This window comes from Pituophis catenifer, unplaced genomic scaffold (assembly GCF_029215685.1).
Source record: "Pituophis catenifer annectens isolate HBS135680 unplaced genomic scaffold, rPitCat1.0.hap2 SCAF_8, whole genome shotgun sequence".
Classification (NCBI taxonomy): domain Eukaryota; kingdom Metazoa; phylum Chordata; class Lepidosauria; order Squamata; family Colubridae; genus Pituophis; species Pituophis catenifer.
The window spans coordinates 30,060,597-30,086,077 of NW_027256888.1; the positions used below are offsets into that span (position 1 = coordinate 30,060,597).

Here is a 25,481-nt window from a genome sequence, read left to right on the forward strand (position 1 = left end):
GGTGTACTGGCTATTCCTGCCAGTGTCATCTGCAAATTTGATGAGTTCCCCTTCTATTCCTTCATCTAAGTCATTGATAAAGATATTGAAGAGTACTGGGCCTAAGACGGAGCTTTGTGGTACCCCACTGCTTACTTCTCTCCATGTGGATGTAGTACCATTAAGGATTATTCATTGAGTACGGTTTGTTAGTCAGCTACAAATTGATCTGGTGGTGATGTTGTCTATTCCACATTTTTCTAGCTTATCAAAAAGTAGATTGTGGTCCACTTTGTCAAATACCTTACTGAAATCCAAGTATACTATGTCCACAGCATTTCGCTGGTCTACTAATTTAGTGACTTTATCAAAGAATGAAATAAGATTGGTTTGCATTATCTGTTTTTAACAAACCTGTGCTGGCTACTGGTTATAATTTTATTTGCTTCTAGTTGTTCGCAGATCTGTTTTTTGATTATCTTTTCCAGGATCTTCCCAGATATTGATGTTAGACTAATTAGTCTGTGGTTTCCTGGGTCTGTTCCTCCCCCACCTTTTTTTGGGGGGGGGAGATGGGAACCACATCAGCACTTTTCCAATCCTCAGGTACTTCCCCTGTGCTCCAGGATTTTTGAAAGACATGGTACAGTGGTTCTGAGATAACATCTGCCAGCTCCTTTAGAAATCTGGGATGTAATCTGTCAGGTCCCAGTGATTTATATTCATCAAGGTCTTGCCATTTTTTGCCTATTTTAATTTTTATTTCTAGTTGTCTTTTACAGTAGTTTTTTCGGTACGTTGGGCTATAATTTCTTTTTATATGAAGACTGATGCAAAGAATGAGTTAAGCAGCTGTTTTCTCCCTACTGCCAGTTACTTCCTTGCCATCTTCTCTCTTTAGTGGACCTACTGTTTGTTTCCTTAACTTTTTTCTTGTTATAAATATGTTGAAACTTTTTCAATTATCTTTGACTTTTGTAGCAAGCCTTAGTTCACTCTTTGCTTTCCTGACTTCCTCTTTGCATGTTCTGGCTATCTGCTGATAATCAGCCCTAGTTACGTGTCCCTCTTTCCATTTTCTGTGCTTGTCCTTTTTGTCTTTCAGTTTGTCAGAGAGATCTTTGTGCAGCCATGCTGGTTTCTTATTGAATTTCTTGTTTTTCTTTTTCAGTGGTATTGTGCTGGAATTGGCTTTTATGATCACATTTTTCAGTTTCCCAGCTTCTTGAGGTTTTTTTTTCCCTTTAGGATTTTCATCCATGGAATCTTTCCTAGGGTCTCTCCGAGTTTGTTAAAATCAGCTCTTTTAAAGTTTAAAACACTGGTTTGATTATTTTCTATTGCTTGTGTTATATTGAATTCCAGTATGATGTGGTCACTTTCACTCAAAGTTCCAGCAATTTCAACTCCATCACTTCTTAGTAAGAATTAGGTCCAGTATAGCTTTACTTCTAGTTCCCTTCTCTACCTTTTGGATGATAAAGGTGTCAGTTAGATTGGTTAGAAATGTTTGATCTCCCACTTGCTGCAGAGTTGGTCTCCCAGTTGATATCTGGATAGTTAAAGTCTCCCATTACTACTGTGGTATACTTCCTACATACATTTGTTAACTGGTTGGCAAAGAGTTCATCTATTTCTTCTGATTGGGCCATCAAAAGAAATAGATGAACCCCTCACTGGGCCATCTCACAAAAATGTCAACATATCCAATGTTCCATTTGCCAATTTTGCAGGAAAAATACAATAGTCTATTAATAGATTTTAGAATATATTTATTTTAATCCTCTCTTATATTTTCAAACACAACTAAAATAGAACCTTGTTATGTTTTCTTTCTTTTAATTTGAGTTAAAATGTAATAAGAAGGATACTGCTTAGATCTCTTTGGGAATTTTTAAAGTTGCTGAATAACTTTTCATGTAGAATTTATAGTGTTTAAATCAGAAGCTGCAAGCCTCCATCTACAACCAAAACAAGGCCTGTTACATAAGGAGTTTCTAAAAGGAATGCAATACTTTGGGCAACTTCCTGTGGCTGACCAAATCTTCCAAGAGGAATTGTTTTTTTCAACTCTTCTTCTTTCAAATGGGCTGTCATATCTGTATGAATGAAGCCTAAAAAAAGAAGAGGGAGGAGTTTATGAAATAAAATTCTCCTGGCATTAGTGTCATATGACTTCAAAATGCATATATCACAGCTGGACAACTAGGAGTCATTTCAAGAAAAATAATTGCATTGAAGTGAAAAAGGCAGTTGTACACAGATCTGACGGAGGTTTACATACTTCCTACTTTACTACATACTGCAAACACACTCTTAAAACTAATTGAAATATTTTATACATGGTATAGACACAAAAACACACATACATTATCATAGAAGGATAATTCATATTCATAGTCTTAATGTTTATTTGCATGCCCATTCAGCAGTCTGACAGTTCTTAGTAGGACTTGCTCCAAATAAAGTATATGTAGAATTGCAATTTTAGCGAAGTATAATGAAGAGACATGCACATTTAATAAAATCAGCAGAGATTATGATTGAGAAATATATTTTTCTCTTGGGATGTAAACCTGGAAGTTTCACTCAGAATCTGTACACTGTGTGCACAATTATTAGGCAAGTGAGTATTTTGACTCACTATGCATAATTTTATGCATATTTTCCACCTCCATTCTATATAAACTTGAATCCTCAGGTAATGTGTATTTGTGTAATGAGGGAGGGTGTGGCCCAAGATCAACACCCAATATCAAGGTGTGCATAATTATTAGGCAGTTTCTTTTCCTCAGGCAAAATGGGCTTAAAAAGAGATTTAACTGACTCTGAAAAGTTAAAAATTGTAGAAAGTCTTTCAGAGGGATGCAGCACTCTTGAAATTGCTAAGATATTGGGGCGTGATCACAGAACCATCACACATTTTGTTGCAAATAGTCAACAGGGTCACAAGAAATGTGTTGAGAAAAAAAGACACAAATTAACTGTCAAAGATTTGAGAAGAATCAAGTATGAAGCTACCAGGAACCCATTATCCTCAAGTGCTGTCATATTCCAGAACTGCAACTATCTGGAGTGCCCAGAAGTACAAGGTATTCAGTGCTCAGAGACATGGCCCAGGTAAGGAAGGCTGAAACTCGACCATCACTGAACAAGACACATAAGTTGAAACGGCAAGACTGGGCCAAGAAATATCTGAAGACAGATTTTTCAAAGATTTTATGGACTGATGAGATGAGAGTAACTCTTGATAGACGAGATGATTGGGCCCGTAGCTACATCAGTAATGGTCACAGAGCTCTACTTCGACACTGATGCCAGCAAGATAGGGTAATAGTATGAGCTGGTATTATGAAATATGAGCTAGTTGGACCTTTTGGGGTTGAAGATGGGACTCAAAATCAACCTACTGCCAGTTTTTAGAAGACACTGTGGTACAGGAAAAAGTCTGCATCTTTTAAGAAGACCATGATTTTTATGCAGGACAATGCTCCATCGCATACATCAAAGTATTCCACTGTATGACTAGCCAGTTTTTCATTTTCAATTTTTTTTAAATACACATGGAAAAAGAAACTGATACTATTGTGATCTGTAGAACACGTTCCATGTATACACTTATGTCCATAGAATACCCAAACTATATATGTACCAAATGTAAATTAATCAAGTTACTAGAAGAAAAAGTAAAGAGTCTAGAGGAAACTCTAACCACTCTGAAATTCAACCTACAAAATGAGAAACCTCAAATCTTGCAAGATGAATATGCCCAAATTGAACATAATAATGAGCAAACAACTTCTAAAAGAATTGATCCTTAGTGGAAGAAGACCTATTGGAAACATGTCACTCATAGAAAAAAACACAAACCTTGTATACAATCCCTGTCCAACCCAACCCACTTTGATGCAGCCCCACTGGTGCTAAGCAATCAATTTCATGGACTCTCCCTAAAAGAAAACATGCAGACACATTGAGAATAAGTATCATTAAGTGTTCCTAAAAAAGTAGCACCATCAAATGCTTCTGTGATAGATAGAAAAATACCCCAAACCTCCCTAAGAAAAAAAGGGCGAGTGTTGGTGATAGGAGATTCAATTCTCAACCTAACCATAATGAGAGAACTAGTTGGTGCCACAGCGGGAATGGCTGAAAATAGTGGAGCTCCGCCGAGCTCCATGAAAATCAGCTGGTATCTGCTTGCCGGGAGACCCTACGGGGTCAAAGCCGCCCTGGAGGGCTGGGGAAGGAAGGAGAGGTGCTTTGTCAACCATGAGGAAACTGCAATTTCCTTGTTAGGTCCGAAGAAAGCTCTACCAAACAGCTTTTTGACGATGGACATTTTTGGCAAGTTACAAACTGTGACAACTGGGACAATAATTGTGCTGAAGTGGTTTGTGGACAGAGCATTGAAACTGGGTGAGACAACTTCCAACTTTTATTCTAGAGATCTAACTCAATGGTGAAATGTAAAATCTGTTACTACCGGTGGGCGTGGCTTGGTGGGGGGTAATGTGACTGGATGGGCATGGCCAGCTTTCTTTTTTCTTTTTACTTTTAAAAGCATTTTTTCTACATCATCTTTGGCCAAAGAGGTTGTAGAAAACATGCTTTTAAAAGGCTCTGACGATCCCAACTGAGCCGCGTAATCATCAGAGGCTTTTTTTTTTACTTTTAAAAACATTTTTTCGGCAAAAATGCTTTTAAAAGTAAAAACAAGCCTCTGATGATTGCGTGGCTCAGCTTGGGGGGGGGCAGGGATTTTTGCTACTGGTTCTGCAAACCACCCGCCGCTATTGCTACCGGATCGGGAAATCCGGTCCGAACCGGGAGCATTTCACCCCTGATCTAACCTAAGTAAAAGAATTTTAAAAAATAATCTCCAAACATTAAGAAAGCAGCGACTGGATACATAGACAAAGATTAAAGACTCAGAAGTGAAGCTTTAAAACATAAAAAGCCTGGAAAAGCTTTTTTCTGGGGGGGGGGAGGAATGAGTACAAATTGGGAAATAGTATTATATACACTGAGGTATAAAAGAATCTATTATAGCTACAATGTGTATATTAAGATTAGTCGGAAGACAAAGATTATGTATATTTGATTGTATTATTAATATTAGCATTGAGTAAAAAATATATTGACCCAGTCAGTACACTGTTCACAAAATATGTATGGTTGTTAAAGGAAAATTACAAATAAAACATATATTAAACAAAAAGAACCTAACCAAAATAATACAACCCACAGATTATTAACCTTTTCTACTACTACACATAGGGACAAATGACACAAAAACCAATATTGAGTGATTACGAGCAGCTAGGCAAGAAAGTCAAGGATTTAGGTGCACAAGTAGTTTTTTCATCTGTACTGCCAATGAAAGGACAACATCCGGTAAGAGTACAAAGAATTTAGAAGTGAACCACTGGTTAAAGGGTTGGTGTTGCCAAAAAAACTTTGGATTCCTGGATCATGGTCTGTACTATCTCCATGATGGGCTTTTGGCAAGGGATGGGCCGCACCTCACAAGGACTGGGAAGAATGTTTTCGGAAAACGACTGGCTCAACTTATCAGGAAGGCTTTAAACTAAAATTGAGGGGGGAGAGTGGCAAATCTTTAGGATCTCCAGGACCTAATTCCAAGCAAAAACCCCCAGAAAGGAAGTCAAATAATGAAGTAAAGAGAGATGGGAAGGAAGACAAACTCAAACACCAAATAGGAGACATAGGAAGCATATCCAGAGTCAAACATAAAGATCTCAAGTGCCTATATACAAATGCACAAAGTCTGGGGAACAAACAGGGTGAACTTGAACTATTAATACATGTGATATAGTTGATATAGTTGGAATAACAGAAATTTGGTGGGATGAAACCTGTGACTGGAACATACTGATAGAAGGCTATAAACTGTTCAAAAAAACCCAGACCCCATAAAAGGTGGAGTTGCACTGTATGTAAAGGACCACTATATTGCTACAGAAATGCATGAAACCAAAGACGAAAACCTACTAGAATGCATATGGATCATTATAAAAGAAAAAAAGAATGACATTGCCATAGGTGTATACTATAGGCCACCCAATCAAGCAGAAAAAAAAATGTCCTTTTTGCTAACCAACTAACAAATATATGTAGGAAACACACTACAATAGTAATGGGGGACTTCAATTACCCTGACATCAATTGGAAGACTAATTCTGCACCAGGTGAGAAATCAAATAGGTTCCTAACCAACCTAGCTAACAACTTTCTTGTCCAAAAGGTAGAGGAGGCAACTAGAGGGATAGCCATACTGGACTTAATACTTACAAACAGAGAAGACGTGATAGAGGGAGTTGAAACTGCAGGAACCGTAGGTGAGAGTGACCATGTCATAACAGAATTCAACATAACACAAACACAAGCAATAGAACATAATGATACCAGAGTCTTAGATTTTAAAAGAGCTGATTTTAATAAACTCAGAGAGAACTTGGGAAAGATTCCTTGGTTGAAAATCCTAAAGGGGAAAACAACTCAAGTATCTTGGGAAACTCTGAAAAAATATCATAAAAGCCCAGACCAGCACAATACCAATGAGAAAGAAAAACAAGAAATCCAAGAAGAAACCAGCATAGCTGCATAAAGATCTCTCTGACAAATTGAAAGACAAAAAGGACAAGTACAAAAAATGGAAAGAGGGACACACAACTAAGACAGAATATCAGCAGATAGCCAGAATCTGCAAAGACAAAGTCAGGAAAGCAAAGGCTCAGAATAAACAAAGACTTGCAACAAAAATCAAAGATAATAAAAAAGTTTCTTCCAACATATAAATAACAAGAAAAAAAATTCAAGGAAACAGTTGGTCCACTAAAGAGAGAAGACAGCAAGGAAGTAATAGGCAACAGAGAGAAAGCACAGCTGCTTAACTCATTCTTTGCATCGTTTTCATGCAAAAAGAAACTATAGCCCAACCTACCAAAAACATAACTGTAAAAGACAGACTGGAAATAAAAGTTAAAATAAGCAAAAAAAATAGTAAGAGAACACATGTCTGATCTTGACGAATACAAATCACCGGGACCTGACAGACTACATCGCAGAGTTCTAAAGGAGCTGACAGATGTCATCTCAGAACCACCGTACCACATCTTTCAAAAATCCTGGAGCCCCAGGGAACTACCCTGTTTCCCCAAAAATAAGACATCCTTGATAATAAGCCCAATCAGGCTTTTAAGTGCATGCGCTAAAATAAGCCTCCCCCTGAATATAAGCCCTCCCCGAAAATATTTAAACGCAGAGCTGGAAATCAGGTAAGATGGCAAGAGGAGCCCCATCTTGCTCCACACGCCCCAAAATAATAAGACCTCCCTGAAAATAAGGCCAAGCGCTTATTTCAGGGTTCAAAAAAAATATAAGACAGGGTCTTATTTTCGGGAAACAGTACCAGAGGACTCAATCAATCATTTATTATTATTACAGTCTTAGATGGGAAACAAATAAAAGCACTCCGTATATATTTACTTAAGACTTCTAGTTTAAAATAATAAATGACAACTAAATCTATAATAAAATCCAGTGTCTATTATACATGGTCTGACTATACAATAGTTGCAAACTGTGTAGCCGGTTGTGGGTTCAACGCTAAAAAGGAAATGGTAAGCAGTGCAAAGGTTAGCCACAGTTGTTATATACATCGCTATGGTGAAGAAGACACGTATTTGTGACAAATCCCCAGTGCTGCTGCGCAGAATCTGGCCACCTGTGCTGTAGTTATGGCCTGTCATCCTTAAGCAGCCACTGAACACAGGTAGTGTCAAAGCGGCCAGGATACCTTGCAGTTATTGGCAGAATGTTTTTTCCTAATCTCCATAAAATCTAAGGAGCATGTGTCCCACAGTCTCCACCTCTCCTGAGCTGCAGGGACAGAGTCTTTCCATGAATGGTATTCTTTTATACTTGCCATACAGAACAGCCAATGGAAGTGCATGGCACCGTGTAAGTGCAAATACTTTTTGGTGGTTTGCTGATTCCAACTGACTAAGTTGGCAGGAGCAACAAACATCTAGTGGCATCTGGAGCCAGGAACAGCGGAGCTTTCCCTAAATCCACCTGCCTCTCGATGTCCTCCACCCTTTGTTGCAAGGTTTGTCTTGCTAGATCATAGTCCATCTTGAGTATTAAAGCTGGGGAGAAACCTAATTTGGCAAGGTTGGATTTGACAGCCTTGATCCATGATGAAGATAATTTGTCTTGGAGAATTAATGGAGCAAGACCTTGCAGAAAGAAGTTAAGCTTTAGCCAGAGATTTAAAGACGCTATATAGATTCTTGCTTTGACTTTTATCAATCCTGTCTCCAGGCACAGAAGAAAACTTGAAGCTGACGGTCCGAGCAAGGTCCCATAAAGGAGCTGAGCTAGCGACTTGCCTACAAAAAACTTAATAGCAGCAGGGACATAGTATCCTCCCTTTGTGCAGAAAAAATTAAGAATGGTGCTCACTGATCTTTGACCCAAGGCAGCTGCATATTCTCCATGTGCTTTTTTTGAACCATTGGCCTGAATGACTACCCCCAGGTATTTGAAGGTGGTTACCTGCTCTATTTTGTGGCCATTAGATACCATGAATAAAGTTTTGGCCTTTTTGCAAAGGCCATGATCTTTGTTTTCTCATAATTTATGTCCAGTTTATTATTATTACAGTACTGGAGAAGGGCTTGCAAGGCTCTTTTAAGGCCTACTGGTGTCCTGGAGAAGATCACAGTGTTGTCTGCATAGAGCAGGAGGGCAATGCTTCGGTCACTTATTTTTGTGGGTTGGTGATTTGATTTGTTTAGCTATTTTACCATGTCATTTATGTAAAAGTTGAAAAGCGGGGGGGCCACAATGCACCCGTTCAACCCCCTTTTGAGTTTTAACTCACTTTGAGAGGGATATTACATATTACATATTATTATATTACACCTCATATTACACCTCACCTTGAGGGATGTTTTAGTATGTAGGGCACGTAATAGATGAAGAAGCCTGTGGTCAACTGAGGCAGCTTCCAGCTTCTCTCATAGCTTACTCCTAGTAACTGTATCAAAGGCTGCCTTGAGATCTATAAAACCGGCGTATAATGATACGGGTCTATTTGAGATGCATTTTTCAATCAGGTGATGAAGAACTAAGCACTGATCGGTGGTGCCTCTCCCCTCTCTAAACCCGGCTTTCTTTTCAGCAATCAAATTCTCAAAATCCTTTAGTTTATCTTGGAGGTGTTTGTCGTAAAGTTTGCTGATTATGTTTAGCAGACTTATTGGTCTATAATTGGCAGGGTCATCTCTTTTTCCCTTTTTAAAAATTGGGACAATTGCCAAGCCCCAATCTTCTGGGACATAGCCAGTGGAATCAATATAAGTGAATAACGCCGCCAGAACTGGTATCCATCACTCCAAATTGTTCTTCAGTAATTCAGCAGTAACCGAGTCAGCTCCTGGAGCCTTCCCAGTCCTGAGTTGGCCAATGAGCGGTTTGATTTCATATTCTGAGACTGGGGGCCATTTAGGTAAGTCCTTCATTGTAGACCTTATATTCTCACCGGACGGATCTTCGTACATTCTCCAAAAGTGAAGTTCCCAGGTTGTAGGAGGTATGTGGATGTCTAATGGGGTATGAATTCTGTCAGGGTGTCTAGCTATTAGACACCAGAATAGAGAGGAGTTCTTTTGCTTTGCAGCCATAATAAGCTGTTCCCAGGAGGACCTTGTGTCTTGTCTCTTCTTAAGAGCAATCAATTGCTTATATTGTTTTTTGAGGGTAATAAGATGTTTAAGACTTGTTTTATTACCATTCCCAGTCTTGCTTTTATACATCTTATAAGCCAAAGTGACAGCTTTCTTGGCTTCTACATAATCCTTGTCAAACCATGGTTTGAAGGCGATACAGGGCCTCTTAGCTGAAAAGTTCCAGTCATGTACTAGTATTGATTGTAGCTTATGAACCATATTTTTATATGGTTCTAGTAAATCTTGGGAAGGATTGGTTGCAATAAAGGCTGAGCGAAGTTTTTGAAGATTGTCCTCTGATAGAGCTCTTCTCACCTTCTGGTCAAGTTGTTGGACCATTTGACCCTACATCTTGTTGGGCCTGCTGGAGAAATTGCAGGAATAAATTGGTCCCCGAAGAGCATCTGCTGGATGGGGGGCTTCATGTATATACATAAAGGTAGATTATCGCTTTCCAGGTAAGGTAGGACTTCAAAATTTTCTACACAATGTAATCAGTCCATAGAAGTTAGGATATAATCAATGGTGCTGGTTTTGGACTCTGCCATAAATGTAATCTCGCCAGGGTAGTCGCCAGCCCAAGAGCCATTGGATATATAAAGGTTGAGTTTATTCACCATCTTTGCAAGACAGAGGCCAGCGAAATTGCTCTCTTGTCTTTAGAGAGACGTGTGAGGGAGGAGCTGGTTCTTATGGGAACCTCCGATGGTAGATAATGATGATAGTATATAGTGTATCATCATCTGGTCCCAATCTAGCATTGAAGTCTCCCCCCAGTAAGACCCTGGCTTTTGGATGGTCAGGTGGAGTTTACTAATATAATATTCCAATTCCATCCATATTGCAGTGATTTCAGCTTTTCTTACCGATGGTGGAAGATAAACATTAATTATTAAGAGCAGGACTGAGTCCATCTTGAGGAGAAGGGCCATAGCCATATGTTTTACTGGGGCAATAAGAATGGGCTCTGCTCTCAAAATGGTAGAAATGAAAATACCCAGCCCTCCCTTCAGTCTTCCTGGCCTTGCTTCTAGCTTATGTGAGTGATAACCATTTAACAGAAGGTCATTGGTCCAGGTCTCTTGCACCAAAATGATATCCTTATCTATCAGAGGATCAGGATAATTTAGGTCTCTAAAAGCTGGGTACCACCCAGCTACATTCCATGACATAATACTTAAGGTGTTTTTCTTGCACTGGTCCTCATCTTTTGCAGCTCATCAGGAAATTTGATTTATACAAACGGAAATTGTAGGGTTGTTGCAATGGATTGAGGTGTCATCACACATGAAATTGGCCTTCTCTAAAAGGAGGGAAGTCCCATCTAAATCCTGTATAGACTCCTGAGAAAAGTATTCAAAGTAACAGGTTTTAACACCAGCTAACAAGGCTTGCCACTCCGGTGCCTCTTCTCTAGGTGTAGAGCAGGGGGTTATTAGGTCATGCTCCATTCGGCTTTGAAATAATGACACTGACGTCGGGCTTCTCTCGATCTCTTGATGTGGTGCTAAAGATATCATAGGATAATCACGTAAGGATGCTAGTATCTCCTTCTCTACTGGGTTCTCTAATGGCTCCTGTATATCTTGGCTTCTGTTTTCCATGATCTCATATTCATGCAAACCCTTTCTTCTTGGGGAAGAAGTAAGAGGCTCAATTATTGGGGAAACCAGATCTATAAGCAGTTCAGCTGTATTGATTATGATCAATAAGGATTTCTTTAAATTTTCTAACTTGAATAATATGTTATCTTGTTCTTTCTTTGGAAGAGCACCAAAAGCATTAATGAGACCAGTTTCTCTGCTGTTAAGTACATCTTCACTGAACAAGGCTGGCTTACTCCCACTTTCTTCCTCTCTCTTTCCCAAGGTTGAGAATGCGGAAGACGCAGCAACCTTGGGAGCTTGCATGTTGACAATTAAGGGTTTAACCCTTTCCTCACAGAAAACTCTGATGGGAAAGATTTGAAAGGAGGCTAGATGTGCCTTCATCTTAAATAGCATCAGCGGGATGGTGGGCTGCTTGAAAGACAGAAGTATTCACTTCCAATTTGGGGCCTCTGGAAGCCACTCCGCACCATGGAGATCAATCTGCCCCCAGTGACAGTGAAGAAGCTGGCTTAAGGAATTTAATATAACACTCTTGGTATTCCAGCATCCATAATTAAGTCTGTTCATATGGATTCTGAGAGCAACCTGATGTGTTTGTAGTGAGCGATGTGATTGGTGTGATTGTAGGGGAGATGCTTTATTGTCTTCCAATGAAACTTCTCTGTTAATACGTCCTCCTCTTGTTGCCTTGTCTGGAAAAGGGCTGTTTTTCTGAGTGGGCTGCCACTTTTTAGCAGGCTCTTTAACTGTTTCCCTGGGTCTTTGCTCTTTTTCCTCTTCCTTATCCTGAGTATGGGATTTACCCAAGTCTGCTGTGAGGACGTTAGTGGGAGTGCCTGTAGCCCATTGTTGAGCTTGCAGAAAAACAGCTATATCTTTTTTCATTGTTATATCTTTCTACATCATGTTGGATGGTTATTAGTTGCTCAAATATTGAAATTGTTTGCGCTGTGAGAAGACATTGCTTTGCCACAAACTCTATTGTAGTAAGCTCTCCACACTGAATTAGTTTGTTGTTTGCCTTTTTTTTTTAGTCTTTATCTCAGCCTCCATATCGGTTGTAGCTGGACTCGTTATTTGTGAAAACAGCTGGCTGTCATTTTGCTCACCTCCCCCCGGATCGGGAAAATCTAGTATCTGCTGTTTTGTCAGATCTCTTTGCAGGTCCTGTTCTAACTTCTCAAGATTGTTGGAAGTGGAGGGGGGATAGTTTTACTTACTTGCCAGCAAAATACTCCTCAATTTTTGGTTGTTTTGCATTCTTCCCTGGTGGAAGAAATCCCGGGCTGGTGCCATGGTGCTTCTTTCTTTTCCCCATGCTTTATTAGTCCACAGCAACCAAAACTTTGTCTGTGTTGTGGTCTACACTGTTATCATCTCCAAGAAGTATTATTTAAATAAAAAGTATCCAATGGGGGTACTAAAAATTGATAAAATAAAATAAAACCAAGAGGAGCTGCTGCAAGCATGCTCTGGCAACAGCAGCAGCCCCCTTTGCAGGTATTTAAGAAACAGACTGGAAATAAAAGTTAAAATAAGCAAAAAAACCAGTAAGAGAACACCTGTCTGATCTTGATGAATACAAATCACCAGGACCTGATGGATTACACCCCAGAGTTCTAAAGGAGCTGGCAAATGTCATCTCAGAACCATTGTACCACACCTTTCAAAAGTCCTGAAACACTGGGGAACTACCAGAGGACTGGAAAAGAGCTGATGTGGTTCCCATTTTCAAAAAAGAGGGAAAAAAACAGAACCAGGAAACTACAGACCGATCAGCCTAACATCAATACCTGGGAAGATACTGGAAAAGATAATAATAATAATAAAAAAAACAGATCTGCCAACATCTAGAAACAAGTAAAGTAATAACTAGCAGTCAGCATGGGTTTGTTAAAAACAGATCATGTCAAACCAATCTTATTTCATTCTTTGATAAAGTCACTAAATTAGTAGACCAGTGAAATACTGTGAACATAATATACTTAGACTTCAGCAAGGCATTTGACAAAGTAGACCACAACCTACTTCTTGGTAAGCTAGAAAAAAGTGGGATAGATAGCATTACTACCAGATGGATTCATAACTGGATGACAAACCGTATTCAACGAGTAGTCCTTAATGGGTCTACATCTACATGGAGGGAAGTAAGCAGTGGGGTACCACAAGGTTCTGCCTTAGGCCCAGTACTCTTCAATATCTTCATAAACGACTTAGATGAGGGAATAGATGAAGGGGAACTTACCAAATTTGCAGATGATACTAAGCTAGCAGGAATAGCTAACACCCTAGAAGATAGGCTCAAGATCCAAATGGATCTTGACAGATTTGAAAATTGGGCCCTATCTAACAAAATGAAATTCAATGTAGAGAAAAGTAAAGTCTTACACTTAGGCAAGAAAAAGCAAAAATACACATATATATTGGGTGAAACCAGGCTTAATAGCAGTAACTGTGAAAGGCATCAACTGCGCATGGTGAGTCTAGTGAAGAGAAGAACCGGGAAGACATGATAGCAGTGTTCCAATATTTGAGGGGCTGCCACAGAGAGGAAGGAGTCAAGCTATTTTCCAAGGGCCTGAAGGCCAGACAAGGAATAATGGATGGAAACTGATCAAGGAGAGATTCAACCTAGAAATAAGGAGAAATTTTCTGACAGTGAGAACAATCAACCAATGGAACAGCTTGCCTTCGAAAGTTGTGGGAGCTTCATCACTAGAGGCTTTCAAGAAGAGATTGGACTGCCATTTGTCAGAAATAGTGTAGGGTCTCCTGCTTAGGCAGGGGTTGGACTAGATGACCTACAAGGTCCCTTCCAACTCTGTTGATCTGTTAAATATCTGTTAAAATAAATGAGTGAGATTGGCAAATTTTCATTTTTCATTTAGTTGCATAATAATTATGCACACTAATAGTTACCCAATAATTGTGCACAAATAGATATTCTCCTAAGAAAGCCAAAACCTCACTTTTACTTTCTTAAATATTCAGGTTTGAGGTTTATTAACATTTTGGATTGACAGAGAGCACTGTAGTTGTTCAATAATAAAATTAATCCTCAAAAATACAACTTGCCTAATAATTGTGCACACAGCATAGTTTGAAAATGGTATTAGTATGAAAACAGTACATCAAGAGAAGAGGAATATTTATATGTACCAATATGTACATTGACGCTCAAGCACAGTACTACAGTATCTTCACTTTTTCTTTAAAATGTCCATATGCATTTATATTATATATGGACATACTTTCAGGTATCCAGTATTTCTTTATTCCTGCTATCTAACACCATTTGGCAGGATCTCAAAAAAAAAAAAAACCACCTTGTGTGGCCACTTCAAGTGCCTCCCATATGTGTATGCATCAGGACTATCACTGACGTAAATTCACCATTATCTGGAAAAAAATTGTATACAAGTACCCCTACCAACCATTTTAATTTTCTTTAACTACTAAATATGAAGCTGATACAATTGTGCAATAGAAATTTTGGAGAAATACCCACTGAATCTTTTATATAGCTATGTGCCCATGTTTTGAGACTTTCATGTTCAAAAAATATGAATCTTATGTGACAAAGAATAGGTAACTGAACCCAAAACTCACCTGGAGCAACCATGTTGACTTGAATGTTCTTTCGTGCTACTTCTTTAGCAAAAGAGCGTGAAAATCCAACTAATCCTGCTTTGCTAGCACTATATGCACTTTGACCTGCATTGCCTTTTAATCCAACAATACTTCCTAAAATAAACATAAAAGTAATAAAGCTTTTCAAAAGTTCAAAATTTGTAATTGTACACATTCAATTTACAATAACAGTATTGAATATTGATAACTTTTAATTTAAAAAGTTGCCCATTTTTTTCAATTTGTTTGAAGGACTTACAATGAAGATTCAAGCTGTCATTTGTTTAAAATAACTTACATATACCCAATGTATACTCAAAGATTTTAATCAATATACCAACAGTAACTGTGGTGAATTAACAGGATATATATATATATGTGTGTGTGTGTGTGTGTGTGTGTGTGTGTGTGTGTGTGTGTGTGTGTGATATTTTTGCAATCAGGGTTTTTTCCTATGTTGAGAAAAAAGATGTTAAATGGCCATGGTGGGATGAAATCTCTATTCATCGCTTTCAGGCCTGTCAAACATTTTATGTTGTTTCTTCTGACAGGCCTGAAAGCGATGAATAGAGATTTCATCCCACCATGGCCATTTAACATCTTTTTTCTCAACATAGGAAAAAACCCTGATTGCAAAAATATCACACATTTATACCTATGAATTAAAAGATATATATATATATATATATATATGCATATTCTTTCTAGCCAGGTTTTACCTACGTAAACTAAGTTGTTCTACAGCCCTGGTTCTGTGAAATCTCATTCACAAGTTTCTGGGCCTTTTTTCTGCTGACAAACTGCAACTCTGTGTTGCTCTCTGGGAGACTCAGATAGCTATTTCTGCCTTTTAAGGCGTCATCAGTGAGCCACACCCACTTCTCAGATATCCTCCCTGTAAAGGTACAATGTGTCTTTTTCTTTTTCGTAGGCTTTTATGTGCATATTCTTTCTAGCCAGGTTTTACCTACGTAAACTAAGTTGTTCTACAGCCCTGGTTCTGTGAAATCTCATTCACAAGTTTCTGGGCCTTTTTTCTGCTGACAAACTGCAACTCTGTGTTGCTCTCTGAGAGACTCAGATAGCTATTTCTGCCTTTGAATCATTTGAAAAACACCAGTATATCCAATGCCTACAATCTACAATTATGAGCCTAACTCCAGATGCTACAGAAGCTTCCTTCCCTCATTTTCTAAAACCAGAAAGAGTTTAAAAGGCTTATTAATGTAATTGTTTATTAGAGCTGATATGCCCCTCCAGCTAAAAAAATCTTCTCTTAGTAAGATATGTAGTACAAAAATAAATAATAAAAGGAAACTTATATGAGAATCTCTCCATAGAGTTGATACAATAATGTAAAATAAATTGTAACTGAAATATTAGTCTGGATCTGAAGGCTTGTGAATGCCAAAAGTTTTTTTTTTTTCCCCATATATGTGCCGAGGTACGGATCTGCAATTGCAGTGGAAAATGTAATTTGGAGCATGCATAACCAGGTATCTTTCACTTGATGGCACCTCTTAAAATAAAAATGCCTTTATAGGTTTGCATATAACTACATGCTTCCTGCACACTACAAATCCTCTTTCCCCTATTAATGCTTAGCTACAATAGGCATTATTAGCAAAAGAGTTCATACAGAGCTGTAACTTCTAAAGTAGAGGTGTCTAACTCAAGGGCCATGGGCCAGATCTGGCCCGCGAGGTGGTTAGATCTGGTCCATGGGGCCCCCCTGGAAACAGCAAAGGACCGGCCTGTGGTGCCTCGGCCTGGCCGAGGCCAACCCAGGCACTGATCTGCAATCTGGTTGCAGCTATCCTTGGCAGACCGTGGCCGACCGTGGCCAACTGTAGATCTGCAGTGCTGCGTCAGCCCCACCCCTGGGCATGCACACAGGAGGCGGCAAGCGCGCAGGGCCTGGCATCCATGGAGACTGTGTTCTGAGCATTTCCCTTTCACACAGGATGCCATCCCTTGTGTGCTTGCCGCCTCCTATGCGCATGTCCAGGGGGTGATGCCAAGGCAGTGCCATGGATCTAAGGCTGTCCACGGTCTGGCCCGGATTGTTGCCACCAGGTTGCAGATCAGCACCACACCCTGGAACTGCCCCACCTCATCATGTTAAAGCCACCCTGTCAATGTCTCCCCCTCCCCTCATCCCTTTCTGACCGTGGAGGAAGGAATGAGATAGGAAGGAGAGAGAATGGGACTTTTAGGCCATGGGGCTTCTGCCTGCCAGTGTGCGATGGGCAATAGGTGATCGCAGGGGCTGGGGGAGGGATGTGGCAGATCAGTGGCGGTGGCGTGCGGCTTCTGGCATTGCGGGGAGGGGGGGAAGCAGAACTGTCCTCTTGGCATCAGGCGTAGTCAGTCCAGGCGTGAAGGCAACAGAGGGGAGGGTAGACAAAAAGGAAAGCCCCTGCTCTGCAGGTTGTTTTTTTAACCTGCCAGAGGCTCCAGACAGGCTTCCCATTTTGATCCCTCCCCCATCATTGCCTCTCTGCTCACTTCTCCCAGATCCATGCATGTTTCTCTTTGTGTGTGTGTGTGTGTGCATTGGGGGGGAAGTGTCCAGCAGCAGGTGCTTGGCAGCCAACTGTGATCACCATGCTGACCCTCCAAGAAGCAGGCATGGCAATGGCAACAGCACTGGCAGCAGGCAGTCGGGGGGAAGCACATGATGCAGACCAACGGATGCACCTGCTTCATCCCATGTGGCTGGGAAGGGCAGGTGGCTGCCTGGAACATCCAGCAGGCCAGACAAAGTACCTCACCCATGCGCCTCTGGCTACTGCCTCTGGCTGCTGCTGCTGCAGGCCAAGACAAGGTGAGGCAGGGGGTGGGCCGGCTGCTGCCGGATACCATCCTTCTGTCTACTCCGTCCCATCTGTTTTTGCTTGCGGTTGGAAAGCAGGTTGCCGCTGGTCATCTCCTCAGCCACCTCGCAAGTCTTGCCTTTGGCCTGCACGTGGAGTGTGTTCCCCTCGCGCACCTGGGCACCGCTGTGGGTCACACAACAGAGGGGAGGAAACGGATTATCTAGACCCGTACCAATCGGGTTTCAGGCGCGGACACAGCATGGAAACGGCATTGGTCACCCTGGTGAATGATCTCTGGCGGGCCCGGGATGGGGGTTATTCCTCCATCCTGGTCCTACTTGACCTCTCAGCGGCTTTTGATACCATCAACCATGGTATCCTTCTGCGGCGACTTGGGGTGGGGTGGGGGTAGGGGGCACTGTTTTACAGTGGTTCTCCTCCTACCCCTCAAGTTGCACGCAGTTTGTCTGCGTGGGGGGGACAGAGATCCTCCCCGAGGCCCCTCACTTGCGTGGTGCCTTAGGGGTCGGTTCTCTCCTCCTTGCTCTTTAACATCTATATGAAGCCGCTGGGTGAGATCATTCGTAGTTTCGGGGTGAGGTATCATCAGTATGCCGATGATACCCAGCTTTACAACTCCACCCTGGACCAACCTAGGGATGCCCTTTCCGTGATGTCTAAATGCCTGGAGGCGGTGCAGATCTGGATGGGTAGGAACAGGCTCAGACTCAACCCCTCTAAGATGGAATGGCTGTGGATACCGGCATCTCATGGTCTAGCGCCCCCATCATTTCGGATGGGGGAGAGTTACTCCTTCCCTCTGAAAAGGCTCGCAATCTAGGCGTCCTCCTGGATTCGCGGCTGTCCTTGGTCGACCATCTGACAGCCGTGACAAGGGGGGCTTTTGCACAGGTTCACCTGGTGCGCCAGTTGCGCCCTTTCCTAGACAGGGATGCCCTCCGTATAGTCACCCATGCTCTCGTCATCTCTCGTTTGGATTACTACAATGCCCTCTACATGGGGCTGCCCTTGTGGTGCACCCGGAGGCTCCAACTGGTCCAGAATGTGGCCGCGCGGGTTGTTACGGGGGCTTCCCGTTACTCCCGTATTACACCTCTCCTACGTGAGCTGCACTGGTTACCGGTGGTCCTTCGGATCCGCTTCAAGGTGCTGGTACTTACCTATAAAGCCCTTCATGGCATGGGCCGGGGTACTTGCAGGATCACCTTCAGCCTGTCTCCAACTGCCCAGTGCGCTCACATAGGATTGCCTTCCTCCTGGTGCCATCGGCCAGACAATGTCGGCTGATGGCGCCCAGGATGAGGGCGTTCTCTGTGGGCAAACTGACCCTCTGGAATGGTTTACCCACTGGGCTCCATATGGCCCCCGACCTCCGGTCTTTCTGCAGTGACCTGAAGACATGGCTTTTCCAACAAATTTGCTGATCTGATGGGAGTTTTTAACTTTAATCCTTTGGGAATTTTAATTGAGTATTTTAGTCGTAATTTTACTGTTTTATTGTTTTATCTTTGTGAGCCGCCCCGAGTCCTTCAGGAGAAGGGCGGCATATAAGTATAAATAAATTAAACTAAACTAAACTAAACTAAACTAAACTAAACTAAACTAAACTAAACTAAACTAAACTAAACTAAACTAACTAAACTACTACCACTGAGGCCACCAGTAGCTCACAGAGGTCCATTAGGCCATTGCAATCGCCACCTGGAGTACCAGCACAAAGGAAGTGAAGCAGCCAGCTAGAAAGCCCAAGTACAGGTGATAAAGCACGCCCAGACCCAGCAGGTAAGAGGAAGCCACTCCGAGCAGGAAAAGCTGGATCCCCATCAGTGCCATGTTCACCCAGGCCCAGCCAGGATCTCATGCCTCTCCCCATCTCTGCTGGGTGTGGGTGTGGCACCTCTGCATGGTGCTGATAGGGATCTGGCTTTCCCTGCTCGCAGTGCTGTCTTTTGCCTGCTGGGCCTGGGCATGCTCTACCACCTCTATTCAGCCTTTCTAGCTGGCTGCTTCACCTCCTTCTGACTGGGCGGATCTGCTGAGTGGTGGCGGCGGCAGTCCATAGCGGGACCAAGGTGCATCTGGTGCATGAGGGGAATACATTCCATGCGCAGGCCAATGGTAAGACCTGCAAGGGGTCCGAGGAGATGACCAGCAGTGGCTTGTTCTCCAACCGCAAGCAAAAAAAAATGGGACGGAGTAAGCACATCCAGTAATCCACATCATGTGCCTCCCCATCTGCTGCTTCCATTGCTGCACTTGCTGCTTGGATGGCCAGCCCGGTGGTGGCAGCAGGCTCCAGAGCCGCAGAGTGTGCCAGCTAAGGGAAAGAGCGGTGAGCGTGAAAAAGCACCTTTGGGACAACCATGACTTGGATGACTGAGAATCTCTACAGACTCCTGTTAAGTATCAGTTTATCCTGAAATGGAAAGTACTTTTTGTAGGTAAAAGATACCACATACAAAGGAGCATTTTAGACCCAAAGTATTAGGGATAACTTTTATAATAACTTTCATATATATTAACTTATGCAAGGGTATTTTTAAACACTGGTTATATTATTTCCAGAAAAATAATGTATTAAATATAGTACTAAAATAATGAATCCAAGTTTGCTTAGGTAGACATACCAACATTAACAATAGCGCCACCCTGCTGTTGAATCATACTCTTTACAGCAGCTTTACATGTCAACATGGTTCCCAAAAGATTGGTCTGAAGTTGGGATATCATATCTTCAGACTTGGTTCGCAATAGTAGTCCATCCCTGGAATCAAGAAAAAAACTCAGTTGTATTTAATTGATTATAGTTGGTCAATTCTGAATTTATTCTAATAATTTCATTATGAAATTGTGTAGCTAAACTCAACTTACTATATTTATTAAAAGAATGTTGCTGATTAAGAATTAACTATCACTTTGTATGTTTCCATATTTTACCTACATATTTTTGCTTAAACTATCATACGGTAACTGCAATATATTTGAAGTTCTGAAGACTTACAGAAGTTTAGATATCTTTTAATATGAAACTGATCAACAGAAAACTCTATATAATTCTATTTAGCATGTTAACAGTTTATAGATTCAAGGAAATTAAAAGGATATATCAAGATTATGTTTTGATCTTCCTGCATTCAGTTAAGTCAGGTGTGCTGTGAAACAATACAGTCATGTGGCTAATTCTGGATCTATGGATGTGAACAGGGCTATGACTCAGTGGTGGGTTTCAAAATTTTTTACTATTGGTTCTGTGGGTGTGGCTTGTTTGTGGGTGTGGCTTGGTGGCCATGTGACTGTGGGCATGGCTTGGTGGCCATGTGACTGTGTGGGCGTGGCTTGGTGGCCATGTGACTGGGGGCGTGGCCAACTTGATGTCACTCACATCAAGGGTTAGGTTAGGGTGCCTGGCCTTTCCTCGCCTCAAAGGTTTCAAGACCTTTGGCTGGAAGTTTGGCTGGAACTGGAGTATGGAAAAGGGCCTAGGACAGTGATGGCTAACCTTTTTGCCATCGCGTGCCAGGAGCGGGGGGAGTGCAGGGGGAGGGTGTCGCACGCGTGCCCATACCCATAATTCTATGCACCCCGCCCTGTGCATGTGCACGCAACCCCCCTGCTCCTGGCACGTGATGGCCCAGTGGGCCCATTTTTCTCTCTCCCCAGGCTCCAGAGCCTTTCTAGGAGTCTGGGGAGGGCATAAACAGCCTTCCGCCCCCCCAAGGAGCCTTCCGGAGGCTGAAAACAGCCTGTTTGCCAACTTCCGGTGGGATCAGAAGGCCTGTTTTTTGCTCTCCCCAGGCTCCAGAACCTTTCTGGGGAGGGCGAAAACAGCCTTCCCCACACCCCCAGAGTCTCTCTGGAGGCCGAAAACAGCCCTTTTGCCAACTTCCAGTCCCACTGGAGCTGAGCTCGCGTGCCCACCAATATGGCTACACATGCCACCTGTGGCACGCGTGCCATAGGTTCCCCATCATGGACCTAGGAGGTCCTGGAGGTTAAATGATAATTTGTTTAGATATGAAGAAAATGTAAAAGAGTGTAAAAAATTTATGAAAGAATTTTTTGTTATGAATATGCAAAAGGGTACATCTATGGAAATGGTATGGGATGCAAGTAAAGCATATATGCGAGGCATTTTGATATATTTGAATAATAAATATAGAAAGAAACGGGGGGGAAAAGAAAAGAATTAGAAAAAGAAATTAGAAAACAGGAACGAGCTTTGATAACTAAACCAACAGATAAGAAAATTAAAGAGGCAATTAATTTACTGAAAGGTCAATTTAATATGTTAATAGCAGATCAAGTGGCAACTAACTTACAATATGCTAAACATAATACTTTCTGTAACGCTAATAAACCAGGTAGGTGGTTAGCATATATGTTAAGGAAAAACCAGAAATCAAGGACTATAGAGAAAATAAAATACAAGGGTAAAGAGGTTTATGAGCAAGAATTGATTAAAAAATCTTTTTTAGAGTTTTATTCAAGGCTGTATGTCGGTGATAAAATTCAAGATATAGATATAGATAGACAGAAAGAAAACATTTACATAACTTCAAAAGAGCAGAGGGATAGTTTAAATCAATTGATAACTTGCAAGGAAATTTTGTTTGCAATTAAGCAGTTGAAAGTGGGTAAAGCTCCTGGGATGGATGGTTTGACAGCTGTTTATTGTAAAAGCTTACAGGAGGAAATGGTGGAACCACTGAAGGAATTATTCAATAATATACAACAGGGAGGAGAGGTACCTCCAACTTGGAAGACAGCTTTTATTTCTTTGATCCCAAAAGAAGGTCAAGATCATGCAGATCCAAAAAACTATAGGCCGATTTCACTTCTAAATACAGATTATAAGATGTTTGCTAAAATCTTAGCAAATAGATTAATGACAGTTATGCAGCAAATGATTCATCACGATCAAACTGGTTTTATAAATGGTAGACAAATGAAAAGTAATGTATGGCAAATTGTTAACTTACTAGAGTATTTGGGAAGGAACAACTAGGTCCCCGCAGTGCTAATATTTCTGGATGCTGAGAAAGCCTTTGATAGATTGAATTGGCATTTTTTATTAAAATTAATACAAAGGATGCAACTTGGAGAACATTTTATACAATCTATTAAGGCAATATATCAAAAACAAACAGCGCAAATAATAATCAATGGTGGTTTAACAGATATTTTTAGTATAGAAAAAGGAACAAGGCAGGGTTGTCCCCTGTCTCCATTATTGTTTATTTTGACGCTGGAAATCCTACTGAGTAAAATACGTGGGATGGATACAATAAAGGGAATTAAAATTAGACATGAGTATGAGTATAAGCTATGGGCATTTGCGGATGACCTGGTTGTTACCTTAGCCCAACCAGTACAATCGATTACAGCCTTGATGGATATAATTAACTTGTATGGACAAGTATCTGGTTTTCAAATAAATACAGCTAAAACAAAGATAATAGCTAAAAATATGACTAGAAGCCAAAAAGAAGAGATAGAAAGGGTAACAGGATTTGAGATAGTTAAGAAGGTTAAATATTTAGGGGTTTATATTATGACCACAAATATGAAATTATATCAGCACAACTATGAACCGTTATGGCAAAAAATACAGAAAGAGATGGAAAATTGGAAAAAACTACAACTGTCTTTGCTGGGAAGGATAGCCGCAGTAAAAATTAATGTTTTACCAAGGTTTTTATTTCTTTTTCAAATGATACCTATACTTAAAAAAGATTAAAATTTGAAGGAATGGCAGAAGGGCATAAATAAATTTGTTTGGGCAGGGAAAAAACCGAGAGTAAATCAAAAGATAATGCAAGATACACGAGAAAGAGGGGGTCTTAAAATGCCCAATTTAAGATTGTACTACGAAGCCGCTGCCCTCTCAGCAATTACTGATTGGATAAACTTAACGGAGGAAAGGATATTAAATATTGAAGGATATGGTCTGGTCTACGGCTGGCATGCTTATTTATTGTATGATAAGAAAGTAGATAAGACTTTTAAAAGTCATATATTAAGAAATGCTCTATTGCATGTCTGGAAAAAGTATCAATATAAATTAAATGATAAGTTACCAATATGGACAGTACCCAGACACGCGATAGAGAATATAAATTTGGAGCAAAAGCAAGATAAGACTACATACAAGGAACTCCTTTATAAAGAAGGAGTTAGATTACAATTAAAACCTATGGAGCAATTAAGAGAAGAAGGAATAATTAGAACTTGGTTTCAGTATGGGCAGCTGCTGGCCAGATGGAGAGAAGATCAAAAAATTGGTATTTTGCAACAGGATGAGAATTTGATAAAACAAATAAGAGACAAAAGTCAAATGCATATAAAAAGGTTGTATAATGTGTTAGTGGAAGTAGATTCAGAAACAGAGCTAATTAAGGACTGTATGATAAAATGGGCACAAAATATAGGTGAACCAATAATGATGGAAACATGGGAAAAGATTTGGGTTTGAAATGTAAGATTTACACAAGTCCAAAACTTAAGAGAGGACTTTTATAAAATATTTTATAGATGGCATTTAGATCCAAAAAAAACTAGCCTGTATGTACCCAAACTTACAACCTAAGTGTTGGCGATGTGAATGTGAAGATGCTACATATTTTCATATATGGTGGACATGTAAAAAAATTAAGGCTTTTTGGATAAAAATATGGTGGATTATTCAAAATATTTTAAAGAAAAAGATTAAATTTACACCACAGTTTTTTTTGTTGGGAATAGTTACGGACTGTACTGTAATAGAAACTAAGTTGGTTTTGAATTTAATAACAGCTGCCAGGTTACTGGTGGCACAGTATTGGAAGAAGGAAGATCCACCTACTATTGAGGAATGGACACTAAAAGTCGTGCATTTGGCAGAGATGGCAAAAATTTCATCTTATCTTAAAGACCATTCAAACGAAAGTTACATATCAGAATGGAGAAGATGGATCGACTATATTCAAAACAAATATCAGACTAAGAAGATTCATATAGCTTATGAGTGAAACATTTTCAATTTTTAGCTTATGTTTATAGTGTTTTGAGCTATAAGGAGTTAAAGACCTAGAAAGAATTTGAAGTCAACAATCTGTTAGCATATTTTAGTTTTATGTTTGTGTATGCTATACCCTGTGCTTGTTCTGGGAAGTCTAGGGAGGGGGGTGGGGGGATGGGTGGGAGGGCAAGGAGGGAGGGATGGGGTGAGGGGGGAAGGGCGGGGGGGGAGAAAATGTTTGTATTTCCTATAAAACTTTTCAATAAAAAAAAAGGTTTCAAAGAGATACAATTTCCCTGTCTATTTATTTACTACTACTGAACATCCAAAATATACTATTTAATCCTATGTATATATACATATTACATAGTATAGAGTATGTATAGGCACACAAAAAGATACATTATCTAGTATATATACTGTATGTATATGTACAAACACACACACACCTCTACTAAAACTATACACATTCAACCTCACTTACTACATTTGGAAAAACACACCCAGAGTCCACTTTCTGTCACACATTTAACTATAACTTCTGTACATTAGAACATTACACACGCCTTCAGATGTTCTTCCCTAGTTTGCACATGACTGTTAGAGCCATGGACTGTTAGAGCCATGGACAGGAGAGGTCATGGATTGAGTAAAATGTGTTGAAACT

The 25,481-nt window shown here is 40.5% G+C and overlaps 1 protein-coding gene across 2 annotated transcripts in view; it reads right to left on the bottom strand.

Moving 5' to 3' along the window:
- Positions 1 to 1,832: 1,832 nt before the first annotated feature.
- The window catches only part of CBR4 (carbonyl reductase 4), a 44,711-nt gene continuing 21,062 nt past the window's right edge, over positions 1,833 to 25,481 (bottom strand). Inside the window, exons 4-6 of one of the 2 annotated variants that reach the window (XM_070948689.1) lie at positions 20,445 to 20,581; positions 14,957 to 15,091; positions 1,833 to 2,093 (exon numbers count right to left, since the gene is read on the bottom strand). In XM_070948689.1, the coding sequence (XP_070804790.1) occupies positions 1,915 to 2,093; positions 14,957 to 15,091; positions 20,445 to 20,581 (451 nt within the window). In that variant the 3' untranslated portion in view covers positions 1,833 to 1,914. Of the gene's footprint in view, positions 2,094 to 14,071; positions 14,188 to 14,956; positions 15,092 to 20,444; positions 20,582 to 25,481 lie in introns of those variants that run through there. The other variant, XM_070948690.1, reaches the window with a different exon arrangement.